The sequence below is a fragment of the Scomber japonicus genome, chromosome 15 (genome assembly GCF_027409825.1).
Source record: "Scomber japonicus isolate fScoJap1 chromosome 15, fScoJap1.pri, whole genome shotgun sequence".
Taxonomy (NCBI): domain Eukaryota; kingdom Metazoa; phylum Chordata; class Actinopteri; order Scombriformes; family Scombridae; genus Scomber; species Scomber japonicus.
The window spans coordinates 6,725,716-6,745,434 of NC_070592.1; the positions used below are offsets into that span (position 1 = coordinate 6,725,716).

Consider the following 19,719-nt stretch of genomic DNA (forward strand, 5'->3'; position numbering starts at 1 on the left):
TTTTTTACCACTACAACTGTTAGTTACAGAACAGAATAAAAAGTATACACTTAATTACCTTCTTTCTGGTTATGAAACAAGTTATTATCAGGACCAACGGGTAGTCGACCTTTCAGATAAAACTCATCAAACTCTCCGTTACACTCTGCTCTTCTCTCCCTTCATCACAACAGTACATCTGTCCCGCCCCTTTTTTTGGTGAACCGACTCAGATTGGCTGTTCATTTGATAATGACCCAATTACTTTTTTGTAATTCACTTTTTATTAATTTTTCAGCAAGAAAATACATAGCTACATACAAACCATACCACAGGTCGAACAGAGCTCAGACAGAGCCTCTAAAAAAAATAAAAACAAAAACAAAACAATAAAAAAATTAAATAAAAAAAAAATTAAACAAAACGAAGACAAACAAACATACCAAGGGAGTCCAACAGAGACGATAAACCTACACCATTATGAATATATGCATACAAATGATGACTGGTGACTAACTAGCCTAAGGGTGCAACCCACAATTGTATCAAGATGCTGTGGTATAAGGGCCCCATATGTTCATGTATAAGTCTTCTTTGTCTTGTAACCTATAACTAAGACGTTCGTAGGAAGCAATCTTTGCCATCTCATCAAACCATTCCTTCACGTTCATCCTGCATCCAGTAATAAGTGCTGTTCTACACCATATCATAATAATGACCCAATTACAACACAAAACAGATAGATTGACATTAAAGTGGTGACAGGTTAGGTTGCACGGCTGATTTTAGATACAAAAAAATAGCTCAATTCTTTTTAACAATATTTAACATTTTAACCTGTACATATATATTTATGCATTTTAACACATATTTTAACCAGTTTTTAATCTTATGAACTTTATTAATGCTACAACTATTTAGGCTGTTATTTATTTTATGCACTGATTTTAGACAGGGCTACAACTTGACAACACGCATTACACCATATTTTCACTCATCCACACACTGCTAACACCACTGATGCAGAGCTGTCAACTTTTCAGAAAACCTTGGAGTGAGATTTGAGGGAAGTTGGGCGGGCCCTCAATCTTTTTTTGGCCCTTTCATGGTTGCCACCATACGTCAAAGACATTTTATTCAACTGTACTTTAAGTAAAGAAACGTGATTATGTAGCGAATGGGTGTAGGAAGCATTTGACATGTGGGTGGGACAATATAATGGAAGCGGGGTCTGGGGGTTTGACACAATAGATCATTTCCTGTATTCTGGTGTTTTGACACTTTGATCTAACTATACTGAGTAAATGGTAGATTTTATAATTATATCCAGATTAAGTGTTTGGTTTAGAAGTGTTGGTTAGAAGATATAAAAAAATGTCACAGCTGTAACATTTAGATTAATTTAATAATTGGAATAATATACAGGTGGGATAGTCATTCACAAATTCAGATTTTTTTGGGTGGTCTATGCCTTTACAAATAAATGACAATGAATTTAAAGGTCTATTGTTGATTTACAGTTTGAAAGTGAGCATAGCATAAGATGGTTCACCAGGGAACGGTATATTAAGTTATCAAATCTTCAAATAAATGATGCTCTCCTGACTTTATTGGTCATACAGCACACCTTAACTGAAATGTTTCACATTCAATATTCCCATTGACAAATTATTCTAAACTGTTGAATCCCTTTCATCACTCACCACAGCAAAGGATCCTTCTGCTCTGTCCCTGCATCCTGCTCCTGTCTCTGACTCACTCTCATACACCTAGATGTCAGGAGAAGTGGAGGAGTGATAATTATTTAGTGAGCAGTATCTATTATTTCATGTTTATAATCAGAACAAATGATACTAAATGTAAATACTGAATGTAAATACAACTGACTGTAAAGTACCAGTCTGTGAAACTGGAGATTTACCCAAAGTCCTCAGCAGCAGGTCAAAGATTGCTCCTCAAAAAGTAGAATATTTGTTTTATGTGCCAGTTTATAAATGAGGCAGCCAGGCTTTTATTAGTCAGCTCCCGTCCTTAAGAGACTCAGATGTAGTTAGCTGAAGTTAACTAATTACTACCAGTGATGACTTACTTTACTCTTCGTTATGTCCATGGTGTCTAGGGAAGCCAAAAACAGACCAGTCCTCTCTACAGTAACAACCAAATAAAAACTAACCACTCTCCTCATCTTTGCACTATTTACTAGCATAGCATTAGCGCTTGTTAGCAGTTAGCTAACTCAACAGTCTGTGAGACTTCGTCACAAAAACATAAAGGCGACAAAATACTAATATTTAGTTTCAGTAAGTTAATAATATCCTGAACATGTTGTGACAGTGTTTGACCCACCTTAAGCTTCCAGGTGTGTGTGTGTGTGTGTATGTGTGTGTGTGTGTGTGTGTGTGTGCCAGCATGTATTGTATGTGTGTGATACCACGAGCATCCAGTGAAAACATGGACTGGAGTTTCATTGATTTGGGTTTTCTCTCAATAAACAAGAGGAACAGATTTAATAATGAAGCTGAGTGGATAGACTGATGTACTGATTATAGACATGGTGACAGCGTGAGAAATAGCAGGATGGCGTGAGTGATTGTGAAAACAGTGATTTGCGTGACTCTCACTCTGATTGCGTGAGACTTGACAGCTGTGACTGAAGTCTTTCCTATTTTACACATCCCATTAATTAGTTAAAGTTTATCTTGGTTTGAGTTAAATAAAATACTTTTTGCTTGAGTTATTGATGTGTGGCTTCCCTTTATGTTACCAGTCAGTGTGTAGTCACATAGATAGTCTGTGTGATGTGGCTTAATGAGATCTTGATGTGGGGCTTTTTATTTCTATACAAACACATAAATGAAACTCTACAGAGGACATTTATTATTATCTTGAACTGACAGAAACAGAGTCAGACTGAACCTGAACTAAAAGCAGCTGGATCACTCCTTACTTCTGTCTCTCTGCCAAGCTGTACTGCTCCTGTTTCCACGCTGAGATCAACAAAACAATTTTAGATAACCTGCAGTTATTAAAACCTCCCTAATGGTGTTTGCCTTTTGTTAAAATATAGCTAGAGCTCCTCCAGTGGGCAGAAAAAGCACATCCTGCAGGCTGCTGCTGAGAAATCACATGACCAGTCTGTTAAGTTTCGTTTGTATGCGATACAGAGATCTGGCATGATTTTCAAATTTTATGTAACATTTATATAACATGTATAATGTTTTGTAGGTTAATGTAATATAAAGTGCAGAGATGTGTTGACTTTCTTGGAGGTCAGAGGTCACTGTCAGCTACAGATCAGCACTCTGGAGCTTGTGGGGCTGCAGTAATGTGTGTGTTATTCTCCTTCTGTTGTTCTGTGTAGATGTTCTGGGGTTGAAAACAGTCAAAAATAAGAAAAAATATCAGCAACAAACAACAAATTGAAGTAAAGTTTCATTTATGTCACAGTGACTAAATGTGGAGAGGTATTCACACCTCCAGTTTAAGTACAGCAGGGATGCAGCAGTACAGATTCTCAGTATGTAGACTACCTTTTTTCTAAATGAGGGATTATAAACAAATATTTGTCCATCAGAAGGCTGCTCTTATATTTGATATCCGATCCAATAACCTATTTTAACAATGATTTGCAGATTAAGGCATCATGTTTAGACTTTATACAGGATTATTTGTATTTTTGGCTCAAAATAATTAAAATCTCAGGACAAACAACTTAATAAACTATATTTTATTTTGTTCAAACTTTTAGTGAAATGAAACCAAAACAGAAGTAGAGTCAGAGAACTTCTTAAACCCAAACATCAGCTCAGCTCCACCCTGAACGCTAAATGCTGCTGAGTCTGAACTGATGTGGAGCTTCATACGCTGAAAACTGCTTGACTGAGAGAAATGTAACACCACACAGCTGCTGTTTGGACACCTGAGGCTCAAATTATATGAAAGCTGTTGAATCAGAAAACCTGATAAACCAAAAAAGAAGGTCTTCTTAATATAGCAGCATTAGCAGCAGCATTAGCAAAACCCAACAGCAAGATAAATGGCAAACCAAATAATTAATATTACAATAGTTCATAATAATCTGCCAACAATATCACAATTTTTCAGTTTCCTTTGTAAAGCAGAGTTGTTGCTGTGTTTTTAAAATGCTCAAACTCTGAACTCTTAGTCTATAAAACTGTTTATAAATGAGAAACTGAAAATACTTCACAGGAGATGAATAAAGCACCAGGGTTGTTCCTCTTCAGCTACTCAGATATCATTATGTATCACAGATGATTGTCTTATATTGAGAGTCACAGAATTCTTATTGTGGGCAAACTATTGTATTATCATGAGTTACACTGTGATTTTCCATTTTTTTCATACTCTATGTGATGTAGTTAATTCTACCTATATTGTTACTGTAATAATATATACTGTCTGATTATTCAACACAAACTGAGGCTCTGATATCAAATATATCATCAATTCTTCCTGTTCCACTGTGAGGTCAAAGGTCAGATTAAACTAGTGGTGGAAGATATTTTAATTAAGTAAAGTCCTGCATGAAAAATCCTAGTTAAGTAAAAGTACTGCAGTATTATGAGTGATGTAGTATGCAGTATTACAGTAAAAGTACTTTAGTATTATGAGTGATGTAGTATGCAGTATTACAGTAAAAGTACTTTAGTATTATGAGTGATGTAGTATGCAGTATTACAGTAAAAGTACTGCAGTATTATGAGTGATGTAGTATACAGTATTACAGTAAAAGTACTGCAGTATTATAGTGATGTAGTATGTAGTATTACAGTAAAAGTACTGCAGTATTATGAGTGATGTAGTATGCAGTATTACAGTAAAAGTACTGCAGTATTATGAGTGATGTAGTATGCAGTATTACAGTAAAAGTACTGCAGTATTATGAGTGATGTAGTATGTAGTATTACAGTAAAAGTACTGCAGTATTATGAGTGATATAGTATGCAGTATTACAGTAAAAGTACTTTAGTATTATAGTGATGTAGTATGCAGTATTACAGTAAAAGTACTTTAGTATTATGAGTGATGTAGTATGCAGTATTACAGTAAAAGTACTGCAGTATTATAGTGATGTAGTATGCAGTATTACAGTAAAAGTACTGCAGTATTATGAGTGATGTAGTATGCAGTATTACAGTAAAAGTACTGCAGTATTATAGTGATGTAGTATGCAGTATTACAGTAAAAGTACTGCAGTATTACAGTAAAAGTACTTTAGTATTATGAGTGATGTAGTATGCAGTATTACAGTAAAAGTACTTTAGTATTATGAGTGATGTAGTATGCAGTATTACAGTAAAAGTAGTGATATATTATTATATATGACATCATTAGATTATTAATAGTGAAGCATCAGTGTTGGAGGTGGAGCTAGTTTATACTACTTTATATACAGTTAGCTAGTTAAGTTTAGTCCAGTGGTTCCCAACCTAGGGGTGGGGTCCCTCCAAAGGGTCAGTAGATAAATGTGAGGGGTCATGAGATGATTAATGGGAGAGGAAAGAAGAAAAAACAAGTTCTGTTTTCAGTTTTTTGACTTTTTCTCTAATCTTTCTTCAGCACCCCCTCTGGTTAAATTATCTATCTTCCTCTGAGCTATTGATGGGAAAGCACCTCACCTGACTTTCTGCTTTCTGTCAAGTCATCATGAAAAGAAATTATATGGTCATATTCATTAAATTTGTAGAAATGGACTAAAATTAAATCCACTGAATATGTGTTTAGTGTTGTTGAACAGCATCACTGCCTCCTGAAACAAAACTAAACCTTTAATAAGCCTGAACTCCTGAAAATACCTTAAACCATGAAGCTCAAATAAACAGAGAAGTCTTCACTGGGTTTCCCAATATTTTTATTTTTTAAAACCCTATTATTTACAAACTGCATTCAAAATCTCATTTACACCACAGCAAAGACAGAAACTGTAGTTACAGAATGGATCCTACAGAAAAATTACAAATAGGAGCCATAAAAAGAAACTCAGTGAGAAAATAAAAAAAATGTTCTAATCAAATAAAAAAATAACTCACCATTATAAAATAATCAATTTAATAACTACACATACTGTTTGACTGATTTAATTTCTAAGTAAAGATCAAAATCCAGCTGACTGTGTAAAACTGTACAATAAAACAAAAACTAGCTGATTCTAAAGTTAACACTACTGCAAACATCTGTACAGATTAGAGAGGTTAACACACTGGCATCAAACAAGTGTCATCTTCATTTAAAGTGTTTTATAACCTCATCTGTGACAAAAGGAAAATCATTTAGCCAAATATTCATAGCTGAGTATGAATTCAAACAGCAGATCCTGTTTATGGACATTAAGAAACAAACATGATGTGACTCTGAGCTCTTTCTTGTTTCTCTGCTCATGTTTTTGGTCTCTGGAGGCTGCTGCAGTGACAAAATAAAACACCTACAAAACATCTGAAATACAGAAAAACATCACAAAGTTATTTATTCAGAATTTATGAAAGAACACAAACAGAAAACATCACTATCTGTCATTATTACAATATGTCAACTAAATGTTTATCAAATATTTACACTTTATGGACTTTGTATCACCAGAAGTAAAATATATGATGTTATAAAAACATTAACACCAAACCAATAGCACAGACATTTATATTAAATATATCTGTTTTTTCCAGAGGAAGTATCCAATGATGCCGACTACCAGGAGCAGCAGTACAACACCACCTCCAATCACAGCACCAAGAGGGAAATCTGAAGAACCTGAAGAACCAAAACAGAACATTCATCTTAGTTTATCTCACTCTTTCATCACTTAATGGATCAGATTTTATTTATTAACACAACTTTAGTCATTTAAGTTTTCTAAAGGAAGTCAAAAGAAGAAGACAAACATGTTGATGCTGAGTGTGTTTTAGTGAACAATCAGTGTTGGGAGTTAAAAACACAACGTTTTAAAGTAATCTCATTAGTTTGAACAGAAACACAGACGTGTAAAACATTACTGTTTGAATTTTAGTATTTATATTACAATACTGACCTGATGAAAACTGTGTTACAGTGTTGATCATAATTATGCTTTGACAGGCTAAATTTAAACTTGTGTAAATATCTAATAAATAACGTTGCCTTCAACTTCTGTAAGAGCACTTGTGTGAGGGGAAAACAGAAATAAAGAAGTAGATGTTAGAGGAGGCTTGATGCTCTGACATGTGGAAATATCCTTCATGCCACACACACCAAAGATGAGAATAAAAACAGAAGATCTAAGTTGAGTCCAGGTCAGAATCACCTGTCAGTGGCAGAAAACTCAACAAGCTAAATGTCAAAGTACTTGATCAGAAAACACGCTCACATCAACCTCATCTCATTACAGACAATAGTGAAAAGATCAGCTGAGGATCAAGAATGAAGAGTGGAGGAAATGCTGCTCATGTTTCTAGATTATGAACAAGCATACAGTTCTGGTTTCTTTACTGTTCCTGATATTTTCATAGAGATAAAAACTGTCTGGTTGCATTAATGTCTGAACGATTTTAACATTTAACAACCAGAGAGAAAATGAAGTGAATTGGTAAAGAAATACGTATTTTAAAGAAGGTTTAATTTGATCTGATTATTTGTAAAAAAAAAAAAAAAAAAAAAACAAAACATATTTTTTTAAAACTCTTTTGGTCCAAATAAATAAATAAAATCAAGTTGATTTAAAAAAAACAGATAAAAAAAATAAACCACTAAAGGAAACAAACAACACCATACGTCACAAATTCACACAATATAAATCAGATGAAAGTAAACGAGTGAGTTTGAGTTTCACACTTCTATCACTTCTGATTCCAGTCTTACCTTCATTAGATCTGATCACAGTTTTGTCCAGTTTGATGGTGATGTCCTTCACACCAGCGAGCTGAAACACACATTCATACTTCCTCCAGTCTTCAGGTGCGACTTTTGAAAGGTCCAGCTCAACACTCATCTGGAAGGATCCATCATGGTTGGGGAGGATCTCTCCACGTTCCACGTCCTCATGAATCTGATGTCCGTCTTTCGTCCAGAACATGTCGGCTCTGTCAGGGTAGAAACCTGTAGCGAAGCAGCTGACTGGAGAGGAGGGAGTCTTCTGGAGGAGAGAATGTGTGGAGGGACGCTCTGGAGGGTAAAAATGAAAACAATTTATATTTTATTTATTATTGTTTACAGTATATTATTATTATTGTTTGGTGTAATGTATTTAAATGCATTAGTAATAAATATGTACGTATATGAAGAGTGGTTGAGAAAAGAAGGGAGGGACAGAGAAGAAAGACAGATGAAGACAGGTGAGGAGAGAGAGACTAGATGAGAAAGAGAGGAGGAGGACAGTGATAGAAGGTGTGAGATATAGAGAGAGTGAGACAGAAAATGGAGAAAAAGAGTGACGATAAATGTGAGAGTGATAGAAAGAAAATGTGGTAAAGGAGGAGGGAGACAGAGAGATGAAGAGAGAAAATGAAAGAGAAATGTGTGTAAACTGAGACTCAGCAGGTCTCTGTGTGTTGGTTCATATTTATTGTAATGTTACTGTAAGTTAGAAACAGAGGAGGCATATTAACATTGTTGTGTTCATGAAACTACATCAGGTCATGTGATTCTACCTGTTCTCATCAGAGAGCTCCTCCCGTAGTTCACATACTTCTTCAGCCACTCAACGCAGATCTGGGAGAGATAGTTCTTTCTGTATGCGTTACCAGCTTGGTCATTGTCCAACTTGTGTTTGGTGATTTCAGCCTGTGGTTTTGGAGCGATCCATGTCTCTGTCTTCAGGTCAAATAATAGGAAGTCTTCTCCATCATAACCAATCTGTCTTAATCCATTAACCTCTTGAGTCTCATCGTCCCATTCACAGCCGTACATGTACTGGTAAATGTGGACACCTGAGAGAGAGACAGAGACACAGACTGCAGTAAACCAGAGTGAGATCTCAGCACAGTCAGCTGTCATCAGCTGATATCACGTCTTCACCACAGAGACACACTGATCCACACACACCAAAACACAACATCTACACCTTCTGCTGTTATTGGCTGGATGGAAACCACTCACAGCCAATCATCATCTGGACAGTGTGGACGACAGAGAATTGAACTTGATCCTGGACTCAACATGATCATAATCTGCACTTCTACTGTATATTTAAAGCTTCAACTAATGATTCTTTTTTACTATCAGTTCAGTTATTGATTTTTTTGATTAATCTTTTAAACATTTACTTCACAAAATGTCAGAAAATAATGAAAAATGCTAAAAACAAGTTCACAGAGTCTAAAGTGAAATATTCATATTGATCTTTTTGTCTGATCAACACTGAAAAGTATTTAATTATTAATAATATGAAACAGAAAATGTTTGACTTTTTTTTCTTAATAAAAGACTTTAAATGATAATCCGATTATTAAAATTAATTTTCTGTTAATCTACTAATTGATTAACTAACTAGTTATTTCAGCACTATGCATGTTTATGAAGGCACAGACCACAGACTCTATATAAAGATGGACGACACGTCTCCACTTCCTGCTTCTGCGCAAAAGTGAAGCCAAAATATCCAAAATGGCTGCCACCTAGACCCGCCCTACGCTGCCTCTGATTGACTCCTTGTTGCCTTCGTTGATTCAGGTTAGAGTAAGAATATGAGGACCAGAGCCAATCAGAGGCTGAGTGTGTTCATGGTTAATAAAATAAAAGTAATATAATGATTATATTTATGAATACAAACTTTACACACATGAAACACACTGTATTACCATCATTTAACAATTAACTTGATGGTTACTGCATTAAAACTATTTTCCAGTTGTAAGTGAAATAATATATAAAACATATTAATATAAATTAATATGAATCTTAACTCAACCCTTTTTACAACAGCAGCTTTTAGTCTACACCCAAAATCTGGAAAACCATCAGAAATGAAAGAGGCGACGTCAGTGAACACTTTTATAAGTCAATTAAAAACTTAATTATACAGACTTCAATTAACTTCTAACATCTATATATGTATGTTTATTATACTTTGAGCACTTTAATGTCTCACTGTTTATTTTCTATTTTTTATTCTCTCATTTTTAATGTATCTTGACATTCTGTTATTTTTTATGTATTTTAAGTATTTTTAATGTATTTATTATGAATACAGCACCTTGAGTTACAACTACTGTATGATAAGTGCTGAACAAATAAATAAACTTACATAAAAACAAACATGTTAAAAATGTTGGTTCATGTCTGATGGTAACCAGGCAACGGACACGGAGACAACGTGTGTGTTACATAGTTTTAAATCTCTGTACTGAGTTCAAATGGACTTAGAGGCGTATTTTTAGACTGTAATTTATGATAAATGAAGGTAGACCTTCCTATGGGATTAAATTTGTGTCATAATAATTGAACAAAATCTCCCAAACATCAAACTAAAAAATCACCTCAAAATCAAAACGTACAGGGTTGAGCATAGCTCAGCGGGTAAGGCACCCGCCCCATGTGTTGAGGCTATAGTCCTCGTTGCAGGCGATCCCCGTTCGAATCCCGTGCCGAGCGATCTTATCCTGCGTGTCATTCCCCCTCTCTCTGCCTCCTGTCTATCTCCACTGTCCTGTACATTAAAGGCAAAGAAGCCCGAAAAAATATACTTTAAAAAAAAAAAAAAAAATCAAAACGTACAATAAAACATTTATGGTCACTTTTTGTCAGTTTTGCTGCTTAATGTTTCAGTTCTGACATAAAGAGCGATGTGTTCAGGTGTTCAGAGCCTTCTCTGTCATTATAGAGAAGTGTCATTTTTAGTTGATAAAATATTAAATTATTTGTTATAATGTTATTGTTAGAATATTTTATAATTAGTTATTTGATGTTTAAAAATATTTTTTAGTTCAATTTATTGTCACAACAATAAACTACTAGGAGCTGTCTGCTTCTTAACCCTTTACATGCTGTTCATATTCTGACTCATAATTAGTCTCTACAACAATTCAGTTATAAATTCCCATCAGTCATTAATAAATGTTTGATTAATCTTTGTGTTTGATTTATTAAATGGAATAAAAGACTTTCATAATCACTATTTATGTTCTGTGAGAACATTTAATAGAAAATTATGAATGCAACATGTTTAAGTGATGATTTAACATTTTCATATAAAATGTGTATCAGCTGCACATTTTTTTTTTAAAGCTGCATTTTATTATAATTTTTGTAAACTATGGGTCATATTAGAAAAAGTCCAGCTATAATAAATGTGTATATGGTGTTTTTACAGCTCTCAAATGTATAAATGGGTCAAATTGAACCCTAACAGTCTGTAAGGGTTAATACAGCTGTTTCCGTCTCAGGGCTGCTGTCTCCTTGGTTACAGGCTCTGCTCATTAGAAAATGTTCTTCATAAATATGGAGCGACAACAAAATCAACCAATCTAAATTAGATTTGAGGTGATTGGGAAACCCCCAGGTGATGTCATCATTATCAACCAATAGGCCTAAGTTTTGGTATTTGTTAATAAGAAAAGTAACAGATTTATATTATTAACATTATAAATATATTTGTTGAAATGCCTTGAAACTATAACTTACCCTTTTCTGTTCTGTAAATTGTTGTATAATTTATTGTAATTGTAATAATGTATTTTTGTTTCTGTTTTATTTTCATCCCTTGTCTATTTGTTTAGTTATATATATTTATGTGCATATATTTTATTATATATTTATATTTGTCCATGAACATATATATCACTGATAATCAGCTCTCTGTCATTGTTTCATGTATTCATCAATTCTGACTTTGTTTTTATATTTTGTTAAATAAAGTTTTAAGTTTAAAAAAAAAGTTCCGGAATTTGTTCGTGCATGGGGCGGCTGTTTGTTACTATAGCAACCAGCTGCATTTTCTGCTGGATACTGAAAATAATGGCAGCTAACAGGGACGTTGATATTGTGGCTGATTTACTTCAAAATCTATTTTCAAGGCGAAGTTTTTAGAATAAAATAAATAAATCTCTGAAAGTGAGAAGCCTAAACCTGAGCTGGAAGGACTTCATGAGGAACTTTACGGAGGGAAACTATGACCTGCGGCTGGCTGACGGCAAGTCCAGAAACAAATAAAGAGTTTTTCTGTCTGTGTTTACTCTGCAGCACAGACAGATGGATTTAATCTACTAGTGATGCTGAGTCTGGTTATATTATGTAAGATTGATGTTTGAATCTGCTGCTATGTGATATAAATATAAATATATATAAAAATATAAATATATGGCCTAATTTATATCTTTAAAATATTTCCTTTATAGTTGTAATGTTTCTGTCTTATAATGCATGTAATGTTGATGTGTTGTAAGTTGATATTAGGAGGCTGCTCTCTTGGTTCATTAATGAAGTGCTTATAAAAACTAGGAGGCTGTTACGGTCTAGAGACGGCTACGGTGGCCCAGAGAGACAAACTGAAGTCTGCGTAGTTTCAGGATGTTGAGCTGTGATTTGAGGAGTTGGGAGGGTATTTTTATGTGGATTTATTGACGTAGTTTCCTCATGGGTTTGATTTTATTGTAAGTTGAGGGAATCAGTTACTGGAGACGTGTGTGTGTGTGTGTGTGTGTGTGTGTGTGTGTGTAGCGAGGTCACCATTGAAGGCCCAGTTAAAGACCCAACAGTCCGCTACTGGTCGGACTACTTGTTGCACTTCCAGACCTCTGAAACTGAAAAACTCTCAACTGAAAATTAAAAAATAAAAACTTCAACAACAAAACTGAAATATTTAAGCAGCAAAAAGTGTCGACTGAAGAGAAATCCTGATCAGTGAGAGAAAAGTGGAGAGTGATCAAATGTTTCACTCTTCTATAGTTTTATCTAAAGTTTTGTATTTGAGGTCTTTTATATTTTTAGCTTTCAGTTTATTTTTTGCTTTTATTTGATTCTTGGGAGATTTTATTCAGATATTCAGACACAGTTTTAACCTCGTAGCTTCACTCGCTTTAACGTTGCCGCTGATCTCTCGTCTGCAGTCTCATTAATCTCATTAAAACTCCTCACGGTCTCACTGCTCCTTCTCCTCCTCCTGCTAATCCTTAAAGTGACGCTACTCTCCCTCCAACACCAGCCGCTATGAATCACAGATGAAAACCTACATTTAGCGTCTTTTATCAGAAACTGCTGCGGTCACTCAGCTCGTCTGACGGAGGTTTGAGAGCTGTCAATCACAGCTGTCAATCATGATGTCACACCCTCTTTTTTTAATATAATCAAATAACTAATTAAAAACTAACTTATCAGAAAAATGAGCAGTTGAACAAACATCAGCGTGATAAGAACTTCCTAAAATGACAGAAAAACATCTTTGGGGTGAATTTATTAAAGGAGCAGTTTGATTTTTTAGTTTGGCTCATGTCTCATCCGCTAACATGGAGGGGGCGGGATTTATGAGCTGCTCTGCAACCAGCCACCAGGGGGCGCTACACATGTTTCAGCCTCACTTTTAATGAGCTGTCATGTTGTTCATCTTTTTAATTTACAGTCTATGACACAGACACACACTGCAGTCAAGTAGTTAATCTAGTTAATCTAATCTGTACCTTTATATATTTAGAGTTGTAAATAATCATTCTTCTCATTATTGATTTATTTAATTATTATTTTGTTATTATTGGTTAAAAATTTACTTTAGAAAATGTCAGAAAAAAGTGAAAAAAGTCTGAGGAGAAATCATCAGATTGTTTTGTCTGATCAATGCTGAAAACTATATAAAACAATTAAAAGCATCAAATTCTCATATTTGACAAACTGGAATTATAAAAAGACTTTAATTGATTATCTGATTACCAAAATTAATTTTCTGTTAATCTGATAATTGATTAACTGGCTTATTGTTTCATCACTATGTACGTTTATTAAGGCACAGACACACTGCAGTCAAGTAAAGTTAATCTAATCTCTATTTATACTAAATATTTAGAGCTGAAGCTAATTATTCTTTTTATTATTGATTCATCTTCTTTTTTTATTAATTGATTAAAAATGTACTTTACAAAATGGCAGAAAAAAAGAGAAAAATGTCTGAAGTGCAATCTTTAAATTTATTGTTTTGTCTGATCAAAGTTGTAAAGTATTTAATTTTTAATGATATAAAACAGATAAAAGCATCAAATTATCTTATTTGAGAAACTGGAATTATCAAAAACTTTAATTTCTTGATTATCAAAAATTCAAATTAAAAGACATTTCCTGTTAATCTACTAATTGAATAATTATTTCAGCACTATGTATGTTTTTGCAGTTATTAAAGTTAATGTAATCTAATGTGTAGTTGTACTGTATGTTTATTATGGGATGGACACACTGTGTATCAGTACAGTAGAGTCGTGCTGTTAAACTTTTTAAAGCTGTGATCTGAATGAGACATTTACCGTCGTCCTGTCAGTCAGCTTTATTAAAACATACTGTTACTGTTGTCATATGGAGACCCAGCAGAAGCAGCCTGTGTCCCATTTACAGTCCTGAGCCGTAGTTTAAGAAACCAGGCGGTAATGTTCCTCTATCAGCGGTGTGTTGTAAAACTGTTGTGATAAACAGGTTTCTACAGGAGAGTTATTGAGGACCGACTCACTGTGGACAGTTCAGTAGAGTTATTCTGATCTAATCTAGTGGAGATAAAGGGTTAATAATCTCTGTTGGTTATTATGAGACAGAAACACTGTATCAGTGCAGTATACAAAAACATCCAGGAGTCCCAGCATCAGTAGTGTGAGTGAGTGTGTGTGTGTTTACACATTTGTTTGCAAATAAACAAAATAACAGGATGAAAGCATAAACAACATTTTATCAGTAACAATGAAACATAAACAAACCTCCAGTTTGGTTGAAACGCTGCTTTGCAATGTCAATGTTGGCTTTGAAGGACTGCTGGGTACCCCTAAGGCCCCCAGTCTGCCTCTCCATGTACTGTGAATCACCAGCTGTGACTGCTTTCATCCAGTCCTGTTTGGCTTCTGCTGTCATGGTGTTACTGTCGTAGTGAATCATCTCAACATCATCAACCATCCCAACAGCCACAAACTCTGGGAAGTTTGGGACTTGAGAGGACGCAGTGTAGAAATACTTCAGAGAGTGAGTCACTGTAAGAAAAAGTTCATGTCATCATTTTAGTTTTCTGAATTACAGTTTTATAAAAAAAAAAAAAATCATCAAATCAAAATTCACATGTCTGACTTTCATTGATAGATGTATTTTAGTTTTCTTTTTCTCCTGCTGGATTTATATTCAGTGTGAATTAAACTCCAGTAGTTTCCAGTTAGTGGAGACGTTTATTCTTCAGGATGCATCATTAGTAGCGTCTGCTGCTCATTATTGTTTTACTTTGAAATGTGAAACCACAAACCTGTGACTAACTATACATCAGTCTCTCCATCATTTCACTGTTAGTTTGTCATTATTATTTTAAAGCAGCTGTGAAACAATTTATGATGGTTTATTTGTTCTTTTTTCACTAAATTGCAGGAATTGGGAAAAATTGCAAGTAAAAAAACATTTAAAATAAACCAATGAAGAATCATATTTAATTACTTCCTGTGTGCTGCAATAACACAAAATGCAACAATTGGTCTACATCACGTCTGATAGATGTATTATAATTGTCTTTTAATCTTCTTAAATTGACTTTGGCCATTTCATTTGGAAAGTTACAATAATTTAGCAAAATTGCAAATTATCCAATATACTGCAGATTTCTTGACTTTGTGTTAATTACTGTTACGCTGCATGTGATTATTATTTAGTTTCTATATTCAGCTAATTAAAACATTATGTATTGGATTATAATATATTTATTATGGATTTTAGCTGATACTGTAAACTGTGACGTTTCTTCTTCCTGATACAGTTTAGAAGTGAGTTATTCAGCTCTTTTCTTTTCATGATTAAATAATAATTAAATTCATTTTTCTGTTATCAGAGGTTTTGATGATTTTACTTATTTGAGTAAATTAAGTTTGTATGAGTATGAGAGTTTTTTAATAGACCCAACAATCTATATTTTTTCTTCTTTTATTTCTTTGATTATTGAAATGCCAAAGCTGTATAAATGTGACAGGATGAATGAAACAAGTAATACAACTGATAACTCGCTATTTTAAAACCTGAAATAAAGTAATTTTAAATAGACAAAAAATCAGAACTGTCTTTTGTGTGTCTCATTTTCATATGCTGATTTGTGTAAACTGAAGAATTATATTTAAGTTTCACTTCCAAAATCTTTGATAACAAATATTTCATGTAAAATCAAATTATCTGAATTGTGTGACAATCACAAAAATGTTTACAGACAGCTTTATATTTAATAAACATCTTGTGATATTTTTACTCTCATGTACTCATTCTGTGTTTCTATTAGTATCAGTTTATACTGGATAAAAAGCAGATTTTTATTAACTCTAATATCCACCAAGAACTGATCACCAAAAGTTTATTCCAGTTTAAACAGAATAAACTTTTTACATGTCTGTTAGTTTGAACAATCAGATTTTCTCTGTTTCATGATGCTCTGCTGTAATTTATACTAAGATGTGTTTGTTCGGAGAAGATTGCCTTCAAGTCTCTCTCAGTTTTAACACCTAGTTTTAACATCTTTGGTGCATAAATTGTTTTAATCCAAGACAATTTTATTGCATCAAAAACAATAAAGTAACTTAAACCTTCAGCTCTGATGTCTGAATACATGTAGATCATATTTCTGTGATGTAAAACTATTAAAATGAACTTGAAAAAACAAACCAAAAATATCTCATAAATCTGTCAAAGGAATACATCTATTAATTATTAGTGGATCTAATGCCTGAATAAATGATCAATGTGATCTAATTAGAGCTGCAGCTAACTAATTATCAGATAATCTAGTAATATTTTTTTATTAATGGATTATTTGTTTCATAAAATGTTATTAAATAGTGAAGATGTCCATTTCAAGTTTTCAGATCCCACAGCAACATTTTGAAATGATTTATTTAACTAGAAAGTCAAACAACTAAAAAGTTCAGTTTACTGTCATAAAATTGTAAGAAAAACAATAAATATTTAGATTTTTGCTTTACACAACAAATATTTGACACCAAATTACTGATTCAGACATACTATGATTTGTTAATTGTCAAGTTAATATTTGAGTGGTTAAACAGCATAAATAATGGATGTCAGTCATTTAGTTTACAATCATTAGTGAATGATATTAAATATTGAGCCATCAGAGCAGGAAGTTGTTTGTCTTCAGCATCAATATCTATGAAAACAGCGCCACCTGCTGACTCATGTTGGTTACTAATAAAAACCTTCAGCAGTCTGTAGATGTTAATTATACACACTTCAGATGAAATGTAGTGACGTCTTTAAGACTGAAAAGTGTTTAACACATTTACATCATTTCTACAATAATAAGTAATGACTAATATCACTAAATTAATAGTTACACACTGACTGAAGATGTGATTTTAATTATTGTTGTTTGGAAATTTAATAGAAAACATGACGTCATGGTCAACTTAAATAGGTGCAACAATGCTTAAGTGTAGTTTAAAGTGTATTTTGTTGTATTTTAGTTGTTTTCTTATCTTATGTATTTATCTGAGTGTGTTGGACTATTTTTGAGCTGCGTAATTGTGCTGCCATTTTGTAAAGAACGCGCTCTGACCCAGTCGATCTAAAAGGTCCTGATAAAATATATAAAATCAAATAATGGGCCAGATTAAAAAGAGTAAATGAAAGAAAAAATGACACGTTTTAATAACCCCTTAATAGAAATATAACAGGAAATCCATTTTGGCAAAAGTTCAGCACGTTACAAAAAATAAACATTAATCAACTGGATTTGTCACCGACTGAAATTAAAGTGAACTTGAAGATAATGAGTTTTTTGACTTTTTAAATATTTTTATAGTCTGCAAGGAAGTCAGGGAATTAAACATCCAACACTATGAGACACAATTTTAATTCGTGTCACCATGTCTACAGATATAAAACATTGTTCTACCATCAACTTACTTAAAATATATATACATTAACTCACCTGCTGCTGCGCTGTGTAGACCCAGGAGGGCCAAAAAAACCAAGATCTTCATCCTGAACTTCAGAATATACAACTTCACTGTCAATTGATATGCTTCTTTATCCACAGACACACAGAGACTGCTTCTCCTGTGTGCCACACCACTGATCTGAGGGTAGGACTGGCAGCAGCGCTCACTTCAGCCTCCAATGAGCCAATGAGAATTCAGTATGAGACCAACGTCACTTAAATCTGGGTTAAACTGATCTAAACAGGTTGTTAAACGAAAGTGAAAGTTACATTTGCTTGTTTTCACCCCTGTTATAGAGGATGGAGGGGCATGCCAGGCTTTATTTTGGGTTTCTTAGTCCATGGAAGTCATATTATATAACACATATAATAATACCTTTAATATAACATTTTATTATTTTGTTCTGTGTGGATGATCTGGGATTGAAAACAGTCCTGATCAAAAGCCAATAATGTGGTTTTATTGGTGTTACAGACTAAATGTGGTGAATGTTTCCCTCCAGAATATCAAAACTCCAGTTAATGTTTGGTATAAAACACTTTAAACATCAGGACAGATCAGATCTTCATTACTTCAGAGTGAAAAACAGCAACCAAAGAAATAAAACCCCAACATGAGGAAGACGAGGCAGTTTCTTCATCACTAACATCAGCTCAGCTCAGCTGTGTCCTACAAGCTAGAAGCTTCTGAACTAATGTGAAACTGTGTACGCTGAAAACTGCTCGACCAAAGAGAAACTGAACACCTCTGTTGATGTTTGGACACCTGATGCTGTTTTTCATTTTGCTGTTGGCACGATTTATCCTCTGTTTCTATCCTCACTTTTACTCTTTTAACCATTAAATGTTATAGAATATACTTTTATTTTGAAAAACTCACTTTTTCACCTTTGTTTCATGTTAACACAAACAAAGCAAGAGGCTAAATATTAGATCTTTTATATAATTAATGTAGTCGGCTGTTTATTAGTGTTTGTGACTCACTGCTGATTGATACCTGAATTTATCTGTACAGAGATGTCAGAGGTGTAACAGCGCCCCCCTCTGGAAACTTATATATCTGAGCTGCTGAGTGGAAACTACCTGATGTCACCTGACTTTCTGTTAGTTTATAAAATTGTTGTTATAATACAGGACTCTGGTCATGTGTGGATACATTAAAGATCTCCTCCACACATGTTTCAAGACATTAAAAATATTACTAATAATAATTAATATCTGATGTGTTTTTTCCACTTCATGTATCAAACTCTTCACATTCATCCAGTGTCACAAGATAAATATCAACCCTGTACTTATGGAGGCTGTTAGGCCCCTTTTTTCTCCTTTTAATCCATCCATCATCATGTCTGCACAGATTCCTGACTCACTAAATAATCTCACACATCTGTGGTGATTAGAAGTGTTTCTCAACATTCAGTAATTACTGTGTGAAGCTTTCACTGTGAGGTTTTAAAGAGCGTTATATTTCTGTCTCAAGCTTCATTCTGGAAATAAGATAAAGGTGAATCAGACTGTTTTCGTTAGCTCTGCTGCAGGACTGGACTAAACCATGTGTTCCTTTAAACAGGAGGTGACCACTGAGGGACTTTAATACTGTTTTAGCTACAAGAAATAATCTGTTAAACTATTTATTCAGTCAATGGTTATAGTTT

At 33.8% G+C, this 19,719-nt stretch overlaps 1 protein-coding gene across 1 annotated transcript; it reads right to left on the reverse strand.

Annotated features, from left to right (window-relative positions):
* Positions 1-6,631: 6,631 nt before the first annotated feature.
* LOC128373855 (major histocompatibility complex class I-related gene protein-like) lies at positions 6,632-18,195 on the reverse strand. The gene is made up of 5 exons (XM_053334049.1): positions 18,056-18,195; positions 14,850-15,116; positions 8,616-8,894; positions 7,828-8,130; positions 6,632-6,744 (listed from the first exon to the last, which is right to left on the reverse strand). The coding sequence occupies exons 1-5, from the start codon at positions 18,105-18,107 to the stop codon at positions 6,632-6,634; spliced, it is 1,014 nt and encodes a 337-aa protein (XP_053190024.1). The 5' UTR covers positions 18,108-18,195.
* Positions 18,196-19,719: the final 1,524 nt, after the last annotated feature.